At 41.3% G+C, this 14,482-nt stretch overlaps 1 protein-coding gene across 1 annotated transcript in view; it reads left to right on the plus strand.

Annotated features, from left to right (window-relative positions):
* Positions 1 to 3,482: 3,482 nt before the first annotated feature.
* The window catches only part of gabbr2 (gamma-aminobutyric acid (GABA) B receptor, 2), a 144,033-nt gene continuing 133,033 nt past the window's right edge, over positions 3,483 to 14,482 (plus strand). The window contains exon 1 of the mRNA XM_026346953.1: positions 3,483 to 4,480. Within this exon, the coding sequence (XP_026202738.1) occupies positions 4,166 to 4,480 (315 nt within the window). The 5' untranslated portion in view covers positions 3,483 to 4,165. The remainder of the gene's footprint in view (positions 4,481 to 14,482) is intronic.

Consider the following 14,482-nt stretch of genomic DNA (forward strand, 5'->3'; position numbering starts at 1 on the left):
GTGTTCTAGGGTTGGGGTTTTGAGGGCAGTCATGTGTGAGATGACTCTGAACTAAGGTGTTGATCTGGGATAAATGAAAATCTCTTCTAGCTTTTACTTCTGGTGTCTGTGCACTAAGAAGATCACTGTAAAACCTTATTTATATATTGAATGTGATACCAAATCAAACTAAACCATGATGACTTATAAGCAGAACTAACATAATGTCCCATTTTAACTAAAGAGCATATTAGTGATCAGTTTGATGTATAAATAACCTTTTTCAGCTTTTTCTCCACTCACATTCACTCTCACTCTAGAAGTATTAATGAAAACACCTACGTCACAGTGATGTAATCATGAGCAGTTATAAGGAAAACCTTATACACATTGAGTTTGCATAGAAGTTGATTAATTATCCATTAGCCTGTTCAGTTATCTTCTCATTCTGTAAACAACTCACTTTCAACTCACAAGTATTCAAGTATGTCCATGGATATTCGTACAGTGAGAGCATTAAAATTTGAGTGCATCAAATTTCTAATTTCATACCGGTCTGAATACCTAGCATTTAAAATTCATAGAGCATCTTGTGGCATATTGTCAGAGTTTTGGTGAGGGATGTCCTCAGGCCACCCCATTAATCTCTATTAAACAGGGACATGTCAGCCACCTCAGTGTGTATGTGTGAATTTGATTATGCATTTGTGAGTCTTTTAAGGATTCAGTATCAGGCATTCGGGAATGTTGTTGAATAAACTTGAGTATTCTTTAGTTTGTTTCTTTTTGGTTTCTCAGACCCTTAGTACCTGGACCGTTTGTCTTCTAGTTAGCTACAGTCACAATATAAAATGTAATCTCAGAGTGGTTCAATACTAGCATCTGAGTTATTATTTTGCTATACAAACTTCATAAATATACACTGTTATGTTCCAATTAGTGGTTATATATTGGCTTGCCATCTTGTTTAGTGAGGATGGACAGATTGCAGAGCCATCATTTAAAGCTTGAAGATTTATAATCTAAAATGAAATGAATATCTTCATTTAGGCATCAACAACAGCTGAATACCATCTATTTAAGTGACTGAACGTACCAAGAAATGTTTGTAGACACTAGTTATAATATAGACCGTACTACGTGTTAATTAAGGAAGACATTTTCACAGCACTTAATTGCTAATTCAATTATAGTTTCCTCACCGTGCAGAAGAGTTTCATTTGTTGCTGGATGCAAAGTTCTGCTCCAACATTGTTGGGCGTCTGCTTCTTATTTTTAAGTTTGCTGTTGTCACGGTGATCTAAACAGGGAGGGGTGTTGCCTTATGCAAAACAAGCAGATGGGACAACAACTTGACCTACTTCTTCATCTGGACCACTCTAAATAGAAAAGAAAGATGACTATGGAGAAGAGAGGTTAAAAAGATTGGTGTGATTAGTACACAACGTGGAGAAAATCCAGATGTATTTGTTTTGATGTGCTCCTCTATAGTTACATGATATCTGTATGTATTATTTGATTGAGGCAAATCTCTGGTTACTATTAAACAGCCAGTTATTCATGTCACAAATAAATGAAGAACGAGAAGTATCAGATTAGAACTGGAGTCAAGTAGATATAACTACTGTCCTCTTAATATTTCAGTGAGGCAACCACTACACCACTGTCGTCCTCCTTCTAAAGGATGTTCTTGTCAGAAAAAGGGGGAGAAAGAGAGATATTGCAGCAATTCTCCATGGCTAGCTGGTCCCTTGGTGCATTTTCTGCATGGAGCTGGTTGCCCTTATGATAAATGACCTGTGTTTTAGGAAGCCAGGAGGGTCATCTCTGCCATATCAACCACAACAGCTTTTTGCAAAGGTCACATGCTTATGACTATTTTCTGATAACCTGCAAAGTGAAGTCGTCAGGAAAAAACAAAATGCTGCAGATGGTGTATTTTATATTACTGCATATGACAGGACATCAACTCCTGTTAGACGGTGTCAGTAATGAAGACCTTTGGCCTTCAACTTGAATACCTCACCTTCCCATGGCATGGGAAACGTGGAGTGATCCATAGTTTGCTGTGTCTGAATGGTGATCACACCAAGGCTGTCTTTGGGCCACGTGCCATATTCATCCACATTAAATTAGAAAAAACAACAACACACATTTCTAATTGTGCTTTAATCCAGGCACAACCCCTTGACACTTTAACTGTGCATGTGATATAATTGTGTAAGTCAAACTGTAGGTGCCACTGGTTTGTAATACAGTTGCAGCTGATGACTTAAAAGGCTTTCATGTTTCCCCCCCCGTGTGGAGAACAGTTACGCATTGGCAGCATTTTCTGTTCTCTTCCCACGCCTCTTTAACAGTACCATGATTTGTGTTGCAGTATTGCAATAATTACTTGTTTTTTTATTGCTGTGCCACAGGAGAAACTAATTCTTGTACACAGAGACATGAATAAAATTGTTTACTCTGCCCTGGAGAACTACAGGTATTAGTATTATAGCATTATGTACATATGTCAACAGGAGCAGAGGACGGATTGAGTAACAGTGCTGCTGCTGTGTTCAGGACCATGGAGAGTTCAGAGACTGCATGTTCACTGTCCATGGTGCTGAAATCAGTCACAGTTCCACTGCACGATGAGAATCCTGCCTTTCCCAAATATTCAGTGATCATTTTATTTTATAGTGGAGATAGTTAAACTGATAATCAGAGTAGTAGTTTGTATTCACCTTCTCCCAGTTGCAACGCCTGGATCAAGTCGCCTTCTAAAGGTGAAAATGAAGTTTTCTTAACACCTCCTCCAACAAGGACACCTGGTGATGATCAAACAGAACTTCAGTTAACAGTTCTGGCACATAGGTGTCACTGTTTGATACACTCCACTAAACCAAAGCACAAACAAAAACTCTTGGTTCTTTCGAGGACGTGTATGTCAGCCCACCGATTCTTAATATTTCAATATATTCCTAGTGGAAAGTCTGTTTTCATCCACGGGTTGAGACACATACTTCCAGCTATTAAGTCTCATCCTGCCCAGGTACTGCAGGTACAGCTCAGCTGGGAATCAAAGCCCCGCAGCTGCCTGTGGGAACAAATTCACCATCTTCGAGGATCAGCACGTTTAAAATACATATCGAAAAAGTGTTTTTCATTTTGATGTGATTATGTGACGTTCAACACAACAGAGCCATAAGGCACCACTATACGCGCAGGGCTGTATCTTTGTATATTTTAATCAGCTCGCTGCGTGCGTGTCTGAAACCCCGTCTGCCTCCTATAACATAAAAGCCCATAAATCACGCCTGGCTGTCAAGGCGGTGATGAGTCTGCCCTGCATAAAACCTATGCAGCCTTTCCACCGGGCTGTATTGTCGCTCTCTTCCCACTCCCCTCCCTCCCTCATTTCCTCTCCTCCTCCACATTCAGTGCTCCCTCTTGCGCGCACGGCGAGCAGCAGCAGCACTGGCAGCGGCTTCAGCGCTTCTCTGACGCACAATCGGAGATTAGCATCCCGTTCCCACTGGCTGTCAAGACAGACTCTCTCGACATCTCCCCCTCGGACCTTTGTGGTCAAGTTTCCAACATCAACTGCATTTGTTTTTAGTTTGTTTTCTAGTATCCGCTCGTTGCACCGTGGCAGATCCAGTTCCAGCGCTGCGTTTGGCAGGGATGCCCACAGATGCCCACATCTCCTGGCTGGGAATTTACTTCGGAGGTGATTTTGTATCTGCACCAACTGTCAACGAGTGATTTAATTCATGTTTCCACTTACGGGGGCTATCTCCATGTCTGCGGGCATCTTTGAGGACATTCTTGTGCTTCTGCGATAAATGTTTCAAATGAAATGACAGACGGGGGTTTGAATTAGGGGGTTGTTTTGACAGGAGATCGTCTGGGTGACGGACACCGAGAGGCAGTATCTCCCTCTGCAACATAGATCTCTGCGCCCTTGGAATATTCTTAGAGAGGCACTGTGAGAGAGTAGAGGTTTGTTCTCAGTTTGCAGTCATATTCACAGGACGAGTTTGCCCACTGCAGGGGCTGCTGCGGCTTTCGTTCCTGCTCCGTTCTGAAATACGATTTCATTGACGGGCGGGCGTCTGGGCATCCCGGACGAGCCCGAATTTGCGATGCCCAAACAGTAAGGATACGGTGGGATCTCATTTTGGTCACCCTGCACGGTAGCATGGCTCCAGCCCGGAGGGACTGCAGCGGCTGGGAGATGTTCCTCCCGACGGGATGCCTGCTCCTCTCTGTTTTGCTATTTCACCCTGCCCTGGCCAAGGTGTGCAACGACCGCACCAAACACGGACAGGACAACAGCTGGTTCACCAGGGATGGGGAAAACTTGCCCATCATGGTTCTTATGCCCATGAACGAGTCGGCCCTGATGAGCAGCATCAGCCAGGGAATCGAGCCGGCAGTCCAACTGGCCATCCAGCACATACGGGAGTCCAGGAAGTACTCGTTCTCACTCATCACCAAAATCTATGACACCGAGGTAAACATCAGGACTAAATCCTTTCACTAAGCTGCTGCCGGTTGGCTCAGGCGTGTTTTTAAAAACAGTTGTATGTGGCTTGCATGTGTATGCGTGCGTGCACGCGCGTGTGTGCCTGCGTGCGTGCGTGCGTGCCTGCGCAGGCACACGCGCAATTGCCCCGCAGCGCTCCACACTGTGTGCGTCCGAGGGGAAACGCAGAGATCCGCTGTGTTTGGTATCTGCGCAGCCCCGTTGTTGATAAGCATGTTTTCATTGCGCAAAAGTCAGTTGCGGACACGCTTTCCCTCAAACACGGCACAGGCGTTGTGCCAATATTCCCTCCTCGTCTGTGCTCGTCTATGTGACTGCTGTAAAGCGTCGTTCGCAGTCAGTGTACATGTACATCACCCTGGTATTCCAGAAGGTCTTCATGATTACTGCAGTCAGAGCAAAGAATGACAAGGCTGTCAAAGAATACGGATGCCATCCATCCCCGCCACCCAATAGGAATAGAATATAAGTCTAGAAACATTTTCAGTCACGAATCATTGTATGTTTTAACGATCAAAGGGCTGGTTCTCATCGTGCCTGAAGATGGCAGTAATTGGATGTACGATTTCCTCTGACTTCTTGCACAATTGAAAGGAGCTGAATCTCACAGCTTTTCAAGTTCCAAATTAAGATCTATTTATTGGATAACAATAACAACAATAATACACCACTCCAGCTGAAGTCCTCTTGAAGTTTAGTCATCATTAAATCTCTGCAAGCTCTGACTATGTAGGCGTGTTCGCCATAATTTGTTTACACTTGAATTATTTGACTCAGCCAACAGTACTTATAGTGGCCTGCAAGGCTTTAGTGATTTATGAGCTTTTGAGGACACAGTGCAGTTGAGTTTAAAGCGGCTGCATCGTGCGTTTGCCATGTCAACTTTGAAAGATTTTTGACAGTTTAATACATCTGTTTTACCGTCAAACAGGGAAATGCCTTATTTTGGCTTTTTCTGCTCGGGACTTATTTGGTGTGCTGTACAGTATGTGCACAGGTGTGTCCATGTGAAAGATGACACAAATCTCTGTTGACAGAGGTAAGCCCTCACAGGCGGCTTGCTCTCAGACCGTGGGATTAATATGCTCTTATGAGGGTTATGATTTTTCTCCTATTACTCAGGAGCGAAAGAGGAGCTGGAAGCAAGAGGTCAGTGGGCCAGTCTGACATCCGCTTGCTGGGAATGTCCGATAGTGATGCCAGCTTTCTAATACTGGCAATCGATGGGACCTCATGAGAACAGTGTTATTTGATGACTTGTGGTCAAATGCTAACTCTATTACTCTGTGGCACTGCCAATCCCGTGGAATTTGACAGTAGATTTGTACACAGGCCAGCTAAAAATTTGAGCTCTGATAATGCTTTAGAAATGTCAAAATAAAATATTCCAGTCCTGGAACAAATGCCCATTGTTCTCGCCATTAGAGGCACTTGGATTTGGAGAAACATGGACTCAGCACTCATACTTTTTCTTTTGTCTTTTTAAGTTATTAGAGGCAGGATTTAATGACTAGATAGATAAATTTTGTTAATGAGAAGCATTGGTCAGAGGTGGCTCATTAGCCCTGGCTTTAATAACTCCAAGAAAAAAGCTCCATGCCAACAACTTAGACTTTATTTACAGGCTGCTGGAAATCATCTGGCACCGCTTGGCATGGCTAAATGGCAGCAATATTCTATTATTATAATTTATTATTATTATATATTACATATTTACTGAGAATAATAAAGCAACAGATGAGAAAAAACTTATTTCAATGACATCTTAAGATACAAGAAACTATTATTATTTGTTTGTATAAGATGAAGTGGTCTGTGCTCAGTGTCTCAATGCTCATGAGGATTTACAAGTAGAAGGAACCTTTGCTCAGGACAGGGTTATTGCTGTAGTGTCGACTATATTGGTTTCTGGGCCTCTGACATGTTTATAGGAGCAATAATGTGGAGTTAATGATGGCTGTGCAATTAAGAATTTGTCATACATGTGTTCATTATACATTTATTATTTATTATAAAACCTTTTTCTTACACATGAATAAAAAAGTCCACACACACACACACACCCCCCTACACATGCACTGATGCACAGAGCTTCCCCACATACCACATGCTTATGTCAGAAAACAACATATGCATCAGTGTGTTTGTTGCAGCTAGCAGCAGGCCATGTGTGTGCCTGTGTGATGTTTGCACATGTGTGTGTGTATGTGCGGGCATTGGGATTTAGCCCGGCAGATGTAAGTAATCAGTCCCTGAGCAGAGGCTCTTTATCCCTTTATCCCCTGTCGGTGGAGCCATGGGTAGACTGAGCAGGCCCAGTCCATTCCCTGATGGTGAGGAGCTGGGAGGTGGTGCTGATAATGGGCATGGTGAGACAGTGGGGGGCTGTCCCACAGTAAAATGCCCAAGAACCAAAGCGGTGGTGAGAAGACCAAAGAAGCAGTTACTGGAAGTAGAACAGATACCAGGATTGTATGGAGATAAAATCTAACGCAGGCCAAAAGGAAACTGATCTGATCAGGCTAAGGAAATGTCTCCTTTATGGAGATACTGCAGCAGGTGGTGGTTCACCATCTGAGACGTTTCACCAATGAAGACGTTGTAGTAGGCTGAGGCAACTGCACAATACATCCATGCTTTAAAATCAGCACATTGCAGGTAGAAAAGAAGGATGGATTATATCAACTGGGAGGCTTAATGCTAGAGCAGGACTTGGGCCTCCAATGTAGACATGTGAGGGTGGGTTTTAGTGTAACTGAGGACTGATACTGTAACTCTACAAGCTTAGACGATCAAAGCTGTGAAGAGGACAGGAAGCACTGGCTGACGATGGAAGAGAGACTTTGGGCAGTGAGTACTTTCTGGGCTAAACGACCCTAGTTGACTGGCTTATAGGATGTGTAGCAGGCCCCTTAAGAGAAGCCACTAAGGGAAAGATTACGTTTAGCAGAGCAATTAACAACAGAAGGCAAAGTTATGGAATTTGTTAAAATTACAATAGATACAACTGTAAACCGCACAAATCAAAAAGGCATAAGTTGCTGTTCAACAGATCAGGATTTTACTACTTAAGCAATGTTAAACTCCATAGTTGGAAAATTGTGGATTAAGGTAATGCTGATTTGTTGCAGATTGAATATTTCATCTTTACATAGGCTTGAACAGTTGTTAATACTTTTAATGAAAAGAAACCAACCAACCTTGCATAGTCACTTGAAAATTGTGACGACAAGGTGAAAGCATAAAAAAAGGTGTTTATCGTTTAGTGACGCTCTCTCTAGATCATAATTTTTTTCAGTGTGACAAGAATAGTATGTATATTCATAGGTGTATTTGATAAATAAATGTTACAGTGTCTGCTTCGCTGGATCTGCAGCCAATCCATGTTTGTACAATATGAAGTGGTCTGTAGTGCTCCATGTAGAGCGTGTGTACTTTTTCATTTTGGGAGTTGATGTGATTGTGACTTTATTTCTACTCAGGGTTTTATGGTTTTTCCTCATGTTGTATGTCTGCCTCTCTGGCAGTAGAAGACTGAAGTACTGGGAAAATATGACTCTTCATAGTCTTCATCTAGTTTTCTTACTCCCCTGTCTCCAAACCAATTTAGGTTCGTCACACCAGAGGTGGGTAGTTTACTTAAAGCCATCGAGCAATGTGATAACTTTATCGAGAACAGTCCCCATTTCTTGGAAAAAAATCTTAGAATCCAAGGCAAAGGGCAAATCAATACAACCACAAAGACACAGAGTCTACAGCTGGAGATGTAGATCGCGCCCATACATTATGTAGATGGGTATTTATAGCACATGACTGTCTGACCATCATCTATGGGCCTCGTTAGACTATGTTAGCAATGATCTGTGTTCAGAGGTACTGCACACAGATACATATAGTATCTACTCTCTGCAGAAAACTAGAGGCAACATGTCACATTTGTGTGCGTGACGGCAAGCCTGAAACCACTGTACAGTACATTTGTACCAAGCATGCTATAGGTCTTTAAGTCAAAGCGAGCAGTTTCAGTGCAGTTTAGGTCGTTTAAGAATTGAGGAGTGAGACATTTATGTATTTTATTCGCAGTGGTTCCCACAGTACACTTGTGCTCACACCATGGGGTGCACTGAGTGATCTTACTGATTCACACAATGTAATTTACCCTTTGAGCTTTGGTATTAAACCATCTGACATGGGCTTAATGAAGCAGTGCCTCTGGACATCTTGTATATCAGGGACTCATATTGTACGCCACATATTATCTCAATATCTGACATCTATTCAGTGCCGTAGCTGTGACCCAGGGGAGTCAACAAAGATTACCTGACACTGTTCCTGGGAGAGAGTGAATATGCATGGATAGTAGGGAAACACAGTCTGTGACAGCCTGGCTACTCTCTAGGCATACGGAAAGTGCTGAGTGTGGCTGTATCCACTGACCCGACACAGATAGTGGGGATCAATGTGCAGCAGCTCTTCTCATAGAAAGAACAGGATCTCAGGGGAGAATCAGAGAGGCAAGAGAAAAAGAGACGCGTAGGGCTTCGAGATGGCGATCCCGAAATAGGATTATATCATCTTCTGTTCAGGAAGAGGAAATGGCCAGCCTCTTAATTCCTATTGGATGATAATGTAATGCCAATTCTCTGAGGCTATGTAGTTTAATGGCCATGTGAAAAAAGGCAATTACTGCATGCAATGAGGTACACACAGTGGATCAGTTAAAGGCTTCTCGTAGTCTAGAGTTATTAGGTCAATATTCTCATAAATCTGCACATTTATATTATTGTGTTTATATTATTTTTTATCTGGTTCACACAAAATTAGGTAACTGTTTAATAAACGTACTAAATCTGAACATCATTTGTTGACAGATACTTCCAGCAGCCTGGAGGGTTTGAGCATGATAACCAGAAACATAAACTTTCCTGATAAAAGAGGCTCTTGTATGTGTCCAGAGGTTGGTTTTGTAACAGACACAGGCACATACCATATGCTAAAAGTCAAATTTCACTATAGCTAACACATATTTATATTTTTAATATCTTGTTATTAAAAATTTTTTTTATTTATTTTATACAACAACAAAGAACAGACATAGTAGACCTCCTCAGCTTTGCTCTTTCTCACTAGTGTCAGGTTTAAAATCTGTTGTTTCTTGTGCCCAGCTCGTGCCCTCCAGTGCTAATAACCACCCCAGACATGACCTCTTGAACACTGTTTTGTGTTTATCCCAGAGGTTTATCCTCAGAGAATTAAGTCAAGTTTAACTGGTTCTCTTTTACGGCACATTACTCCATGTTTTCATGTGGCAACATCGTCTTACTAATGTGTTAACAACACAACAATTTGATATCATTTTGGTATTCCAAATGCTAAAATTCAGTAGGTGAGTTCAAGTGTGACAAAAACAAATTGGCCTTCCGGCTCTCTACAAAGAACACCTTCTATTTGCCTGGAATATATTACAGTATGTTTGGCTGAATCTGGGATAATCATGTCTGTGCAGTCACCCTGCAGGCCCAGATGTGCTGACCAAATCAAGGGCTAATCACATGACAGTAGCAACAGCTGAATTCAATTTCAGAAGTACCTTAAGCAAGCACTGTTGACTGCTTGCAGAGCAGTAAAATGTATGTTTGTGTATTAGTGTTGCTGGAGGTTGGGAAAGGATATTAAATAGTCTACACTGGTTGTGTGGGCAGAGGTACTTATGTGATCCATCAGTGGCTGGTGAATGTAATCTTTGAGATGGACCCAATCACCCTACACTGATATTGTTATAAAATCAGGCAAATTACACCAGAGTCAAATTTCAACATAGCAGTCTGACCAATTGGAATCCAATTTAGGTCTGTGTTAGCTCATTGAACTAAATAATATACAGTTCTATTGTCAGCCTAGATTCATTCATGGTGAACAGAACTGTGGTCAGCACTATTACTCAGTGTTAAATTAAAAAGAAGATCCTGATAATAGCATGCACTATATCTACATACATCATAGTTGAGTTGAGTACCTCACTAGAAAGGAATAACACAATTTTCTGAGTGATCCTCCATCCACATATACCGCATCTGAACAAAATTCATTTAATGTTAATTACAACCAGTCGACATGCTTGTGTAGTAATTTGTTTTAATGAATGCAGTTTGTGATAATCAGTTAGGTTTCAAATGAATTTGTCACTGATCGTTCTTTATCTTCCTTTTTTGTGCCATCCTATTGTTTTCCCAGCAGATGCTATGATGAGACATCTGTTGGCTTACACCCCCTCCCCATCATCTTTTTACTTCTTTTTGCTAAGTCTGTTCTGTCACTGAGACGCACAATGGCTACAAACATGGCAAACCAGGTGTCCAGCTACCACTAACATTAGACGAGCAGTTAGTGCCTTTTTCACATGGCTGTGCAGTGAGGTCGAGGGAGGGACACCCACTGGGAAATCACCCATGAGATAGAAAGACTTTGGGAAGGGATGGCTGAAGAGGTGGTGCCGCCAGAAAATAAGGACTGTAGGAGGACAAGGTAAGAGAGGTGAAGGGTAGAGAGACATATAAACTGGAGTAAAAACACTGGAGATACAACTTTTAAGTGGCAGTAGACTAGAGGAGGATGAAAATCTTTATTCAGTGCTGCTGAAAAGACTGACAAGATGGCTGCTGCCATGTTGCGTGCGATACTAAATCAGTTTGTCTGGCTGCTGCTGCTGCTGCTGGTGCATCTATAAAGCTGCCATTGATCTCCAGCCAAACCATTTAACAATTAACACAGTTTATGTTTAGCTACTGCTGTAGCTTGTTTCACTACAAACTACTGAAAAATTGCTCTTCCTGACTCCCAGATGTTGTGGTACATTAGGATTCTTTGAGTACCGGTTGGAAAATTGCTTCATTTCAGATGTTGTAGTCTGTTTGCTGAACTCGATTTTCTAGTTAAGATCCAGGACAATGCGTTTGTGTGCTTATGGTTACCAACCCCAAGAGAGGTGCCCTGCTGTTGCACGTCTGGAGAATTTCCATCACTAAAAGGCTGCGTATATGTTTATGAGTGTGAGAGTCAGGCAAAGGACAGAGAAAGGTTGTATGTGTTGAGATGGGCTTGAAACATTTTTAATATTGCTTTTCTTGCTATATGTTTGACCTTTAACCCTTAAATAAGGCAGACTCTGAGGCCCTTATATTCCAGATGACCTCTTTAAAGGATCAACTAAATATCACTTTTGTCAGGATTTGTTTTATACCATAATCCTTACAGTTTTACTCCTCTGTCCCCCACTGCATCATTGTTTGCTTCTTTCATTTCTCATCACTCCATGCATCATACACAATTCAAGTGTCTGTCTCCTTGTCCTTTTCCCTTGAATGGACAGAAATGAAAGGATTACTGTGGACAGGGTGTGCCATTGTCATTAGAGATTGGACAAATACTCTGTGCATGTCCCTGTCTGTCGCTCTCAAGGGGACCCTGCACAGAGCTATAAGCAGGGAGAGTCTGTCCTTGTCAGTCCTGTAATTACATTGAAACTCATGTAATTCTTGGTAAAAAAAGAAAAAAGAAAGAATGAAAGAGAGGAGCCAACTGTTGTTTGTGTTTTTAGGAATGAACGTGTGTGCACATTGCTACCCACGTGTATGTGGTAGAAAAACATGAGTATACTGTACATAAAATGCATAGTGCACACATACAGTACGTGCTTGAGTCTGAAGGCTGGTGACTGTGATGTGTGTGTGTGTGTGTGCATGCATGTGTGTGATTCCGGCAGCATGCAATGTGTGCCATTGTAGCATGTGTACATCTTGTTCTCAGGGGTCAGTGGCACATAATACTTGTTCCCAAAGGGCAGCATGGTTGTCATGGCCACAGCTGAGATGTGTGGAAACTCTGACAGGTGCTTCAGAAGAGTAATGGCTTTTCTTGTTTTATTTCTCACACATGCACACACATTTTTCATTAATAAAAATAATAATGACCTGCCACACAAAACAGTGCCTGTCACATTGAAACAAACACTCATCTACATTGTGGCTGGTCATTAGAGGGCTCCAGGGGACTGTCCTACCTAAGTAGCATTTGTTCTGTTGTCACTTTTTCGTCATCTTACTCGTGGGAATTCACTTCCTCTAGTGTTAAAAAGTTTGGGATCACTTTCAATATTTTTTGAAAGGAAAGCAATTTGTTTTTAAAATGTGAATTTTGTGACTGATCATAAATGCAGTGTAGACATAGCTGGATCATAGCTTTTTTTTAATGGAATCTGTACACAGGTGTATACATTATAATTGGTTATTAGAGAAGGCTTTTGTAAATAAATAACACAGCTTAAAACTGCCGGTGCAATATAGAAGCAATAAAACTCACCTTCTTTGGACTACTTAATTATCTGGAGCATCAGCAATTATAGGTTTGATTACAGTCTCTAAATGGCCAGAAACAAACCCGTCTTGAAGAATAGCTGCTGCCAGCTTGTTGAAAACATCCAACCTCTCTTGCAGTGTAGTCTCCTGCATATTTACCTATACTCCCTTATACCCCTAAATTCAATATAGGATCCAGGAACTAATATTTGTTGCTGTACGAGTATTATTTGCCTTTGGGAGCAGGCTTTACTCTAAGACAGTAACATTGTGTCTGGAGTAGTGTTAGCACTATATCAGCTGCTGCTCTGTACACAGCCTCCAGTGCCATTATAGAGTGAAAGTTATCTGTGATTCGAAAGGCCACAACCTCAAAAAGCAAAACAAAAACAATAGGTAAAAAAAAATGAGGTATGACCCAGACCATGGAAAAATTTTGAATTGTGGATTTGGAGAATTGTTACACTCCTAGAAACTCGTCAGTCTATTCTAATGTAGAAGAATAAAGCCTATTCCACGTGTAATTATCAAGACACTGAAATCACATTGTGTAACCTCCTTTCACAGAGCAGTGCAAACTGGCTCTGATCAAAATAGAACGAGGAGTGAGATGCCCTGGTGCCCAACTGAGCAAAATGACAAAAGCATTATAGTGTCTGGTTTGAGAAACAGATGCCATACAGGTCATCAACTGCCAGCTTCATTAAATAGAGCACACAAAAAACTAGTCTCAACATCACTAGTGAGGAAGCTACTACCAATGCACTGCTCTAAACTATGCAAGAATTATGGTGGAATTATGGTCAAGCTGCTATGGTAAAGCAGCTTGATCGCATGGTGTATAAGAAATGTCTATACATTACCTCAACAAATTGACAACTAGAATGGCCAGGGTCTACAAGCTGTAATTGCTCCAAATGTATGATTCTTTAAGAAAAACTGGAAAGGACACAGTTATTATTCCTATAAAGATTTTAGTTAGTTGTTGGTGTATTTCACCTAGTTTAGATGGCACAGCTTTTTTGTTACAACACACTGCTCTTAGAGACGTTTACTCAATAAAGGAGCAGTAGGAGTCCAGTTTGTTCAAAAATCATAATTAGGCTCAAATAGTGTTTTAATATAATTTATTTACACAACCATTTCCACACAGTAGTATTGTTGCTGAAAACTGTACCATCTGTAATATGTTGCAATTATGCATACAGAGATCTTAGTAAGTTCACCAGTGCCTTTTTAAATTCTTAGGATTTTGCTTATTAGAAAGAAGATCTTTTTCCAATATTCACAAAGCGGTTTTGTTAATACAATTTAATTGTTTTGTACATTGGCATGATCAGTAAATTGTATCATGCACTTGCATTAGGCTGTACCTTTTATCTTACACAGAGGTTTGCTTTGTGGCATATCAGAACGTGTCATTGCCAGTGCAGTTTCTCTGCCCTTCTGTAGAAGGAGATACTCAGCTGAAGGGGTGATTAAACGGTTTCAATCACTCTGATAAGGACATTCACCGAGTACTTTTCTGAAGCACAACCTTCACCGTTATTATTTTACAAAAATGGCTGCATTTAATACATTCAAGCATTCTTAAACAGTATCTCATGCTTGTATG

This window comes from Anabas testudineus, chromosome 11 (genome assembly GCF_900324465.2).
Source record: "Anabas testudineus chromosome 11, fAnaTes1.2, whole genome shotgun sequence".
Taxonomy (NCBI): domain Eukaryota; kingdom Metazoa; phylum Chordata; class Actinopteri; order Anabantiformes; family Anabantidae; genus Anabas; species Anabas testudineus.